The sequence below is a fragment of the Mus pahari genome, chromosome 3 (assembly GCF_900095145.1).
Source record: "Mus pahari chromosome 3, PAHARI_EIJ_v1.1, whole genome shotgun sequence".
Taxonomy (NCBI): Eukaryota; Metazoa; Chordata; class Mammalia; order Rodentia; family Muridae; genus Mus; species Mus pahari.
In genome coordinates, this window is record NC_034592.1 from 138,517,383 (window position 1) to 138,519,791 (window position 2,409).

The 2,409-nt window shown below is 47.8% G+C and overlaps 1 protein-coding gene across 1 annotated transcript in view; it reads right to left on the bottom strand.

Moving 5' to 3' along the window:
- The window catches only part of Nfs1 (NFS1 cysteine desulfurase), a 22,237-nt gene that overhangs the window by 16,032 nt on the left and 3,796 nt on the right, over positions 1–2,409 (bottom strand). The window contains exon 4 of the mRNA XM_021192906.1: positions 844–927. Within this exon, the coding sequence (XP_021048565.1) occupies positions 844–927 (84 nt within the window). The remainder of the gene's footprint in view (positions 1–843; positions 928–2,409) is intronic.

The window sequence follows — 2,409 nt, forward strand, 5'->3', positions numbered from 1 at the left end:
TGCTGTGGTACTGGGGGGCTGTGGTGCTGCGGTGCTGGGGGGCTGTGGTGCTGCGGTGCTGGGGGGTTGTGGTGCTGGGTGGTACTGTGGTGCTGGGTGGTACTGTGGTGCTGTGGTACTGTGGTACTGGGGGGCTGTGGTGCTGCGGTGCTGGGGATAGTGCTACCCCTGGGCAGGTGGTCCGGGTGAAAGAAAGCCTGCTGAGCTAGCCATGGGGAGGAAGCCAATAAGCAGCATCCCTGCATGGCTTCTATCTCAGTTGATGCTCCAGGTTCCTGCCCTAAGCTCAGGCCTTGACTTCCCCTCCTCTCATCAAGGACTGGAGGTTGTAAGGTGAAATAAAGCCTTGCCTCCTAAATTGTTTTTGGTCACAGTGTTTTATTACAGCCACAGAGACCTAAGCTGGACACTGTTACTCACTTTTTTTAAAGGACTAGCATCCTAAAAAAATCCAAACTGTTAGTGGTCTAAGAGCCACCTTCTTTCCTAACCAACTGCCACACTGAACTCGGACCAATAGGCTAAAAGACCTGACTGCAAAAGGCCGAGGAAAGCCTGATGGCTCTGCAGGCAAGGACACATGCCTGGTGCCTTGAGTAAAGGTAGAAGGTGATTTCAGACTCCACAAAGTTGGCCTCCATACATTTTTTTTTTAAAGGCAGAGAAAGAACTATGGAGACGTGGGTAGCTGAGTTCAAATGAGAAAGGGGCACTAATCGCTAAACCCAAGAAGCCAGAGATAGTGTCTGCTTTCCTCTTGTTTGCTTCTGGCCTCCATCTTTCCACAACCCCTCACGTGCTAAGGAAATCTCCACCACACAACAGCCCCACCCCTCCTCTTACCTTAATTGCTATGTTGTTGGACTCAGTAGCTCCACTAGTGAAAATGATCTCCCGAGGATCAGCTCCAATCAGAGATGCTACTTGCTGAAAGCCAAGAGACAAGGATACACCACATCAAACCCTGGGCAGCGATGGGGCTACGGAAACAGCCTGGATGGAGGTTTGGACCAAAAGAAGATCTACTGCATCCTACCAACCACCTACAAAGAAAGACACTCTGTGCCTACTAATTATAACTTTTTAGCCTGAATAGGGATAAAAAGGAACTGATTGTCACAGCTCAGATATTCTATCCTTTCTCCATTCTAAGACAGGCAGAGAGGGTCAAATGTAATCTAGGCATGGTGACATACCCCTTTAATCCCAGCACTCAGGAGTTTGAGACCAGCCTGGACTACAAAGTGAGTTCAACCACAGCCAGCGTCACACAGAGAAACACTGACTCAAAAAAACAAAATAAAACAAAAAGAATGTCCAATGTAGCTCAGTTGGTAGAGCACTTACCTAATAATTATGAAGCCCTGGGTTTGAATTCTAGCTCTGCACAAACCAAGAAAGGTGGTGAAAACCTGAAATCAACTGTACTCAGGAGGCTAAGGTAAAAAACCTGCCATGAGTTTGAGGCCAGTCTGGGATACAAAGGAAGTTCCAAGCCATCTTATCTTAGACAGAAGTGCAAAGCTGGGCTGGAGAGATGGCTCAGCAGTTAAGAGCACTTGCTGCTCTTGCAGAGGACCCAGTTTCAGTTCCCAGCATCCACATGGTAGCTCACAGCCATCCTTAACTTCTAGTTCCAAGGGATCTAACAGCCTCTTCTGGCCTCTACCAGCATTACGCATGTACATGGTGCCTGTGTGAATGTGAATGTACATGTGCACCCGCACTAAACATCCATATGCATAGCATAATTACTTCTAATGGCAGGTTTTGTTTTTAAACAATTTTCTTTGCGCTTTTTATTTATTTTGGGGTGGAGGACATCCCTGCCACAGCGTGTTTATGCAGAGGGTGGTTCTGATGCTTCGATTTAATCAAGAATCTGTGTTTGCTGACCCTGATAGTCCTTGCCCGCAATTGGTTTTTGATCTATCGATAAAGGTGCCAGGAGCCAATAGATGAGCATAAAACAGGACACTGAGAGTTGTGGGTAGAGAGAAGGGGACACAGTAGCACAGTAGTGGAGAAGATAAAGATAACTAATGGGTAAGTGGCCACTTTACCCACTGGACATAGAGTAGCAGGGGAAGATTTAGGAGTACTCAGTCACTGAGTTAGTCAAGACATTTTAAGAATAACTGGTGTGTGTGTGTGTGTTTTCTTTCTTTCTTTCTTTCTGTCTGTCTGTCTGTCTGTCTGTCTGTCTGTCTGTCTGTCTGTCTGTCTGCCTGCCTGCCTTCCTTCCTTCCTTCCTTCCTGACAGGGTTTCTCTGTGAGCCCTGGCTGTCCTGGAACTCACTCTGTAGACCAGCTGGCCTCGAACTCAGAAATCCACCTGCCTCTGCCTCCCAAGTGCTGGGATTAAAGGCATGCGCCACCACTGCCAGGCTTGAAGGCTTGATCTCACGC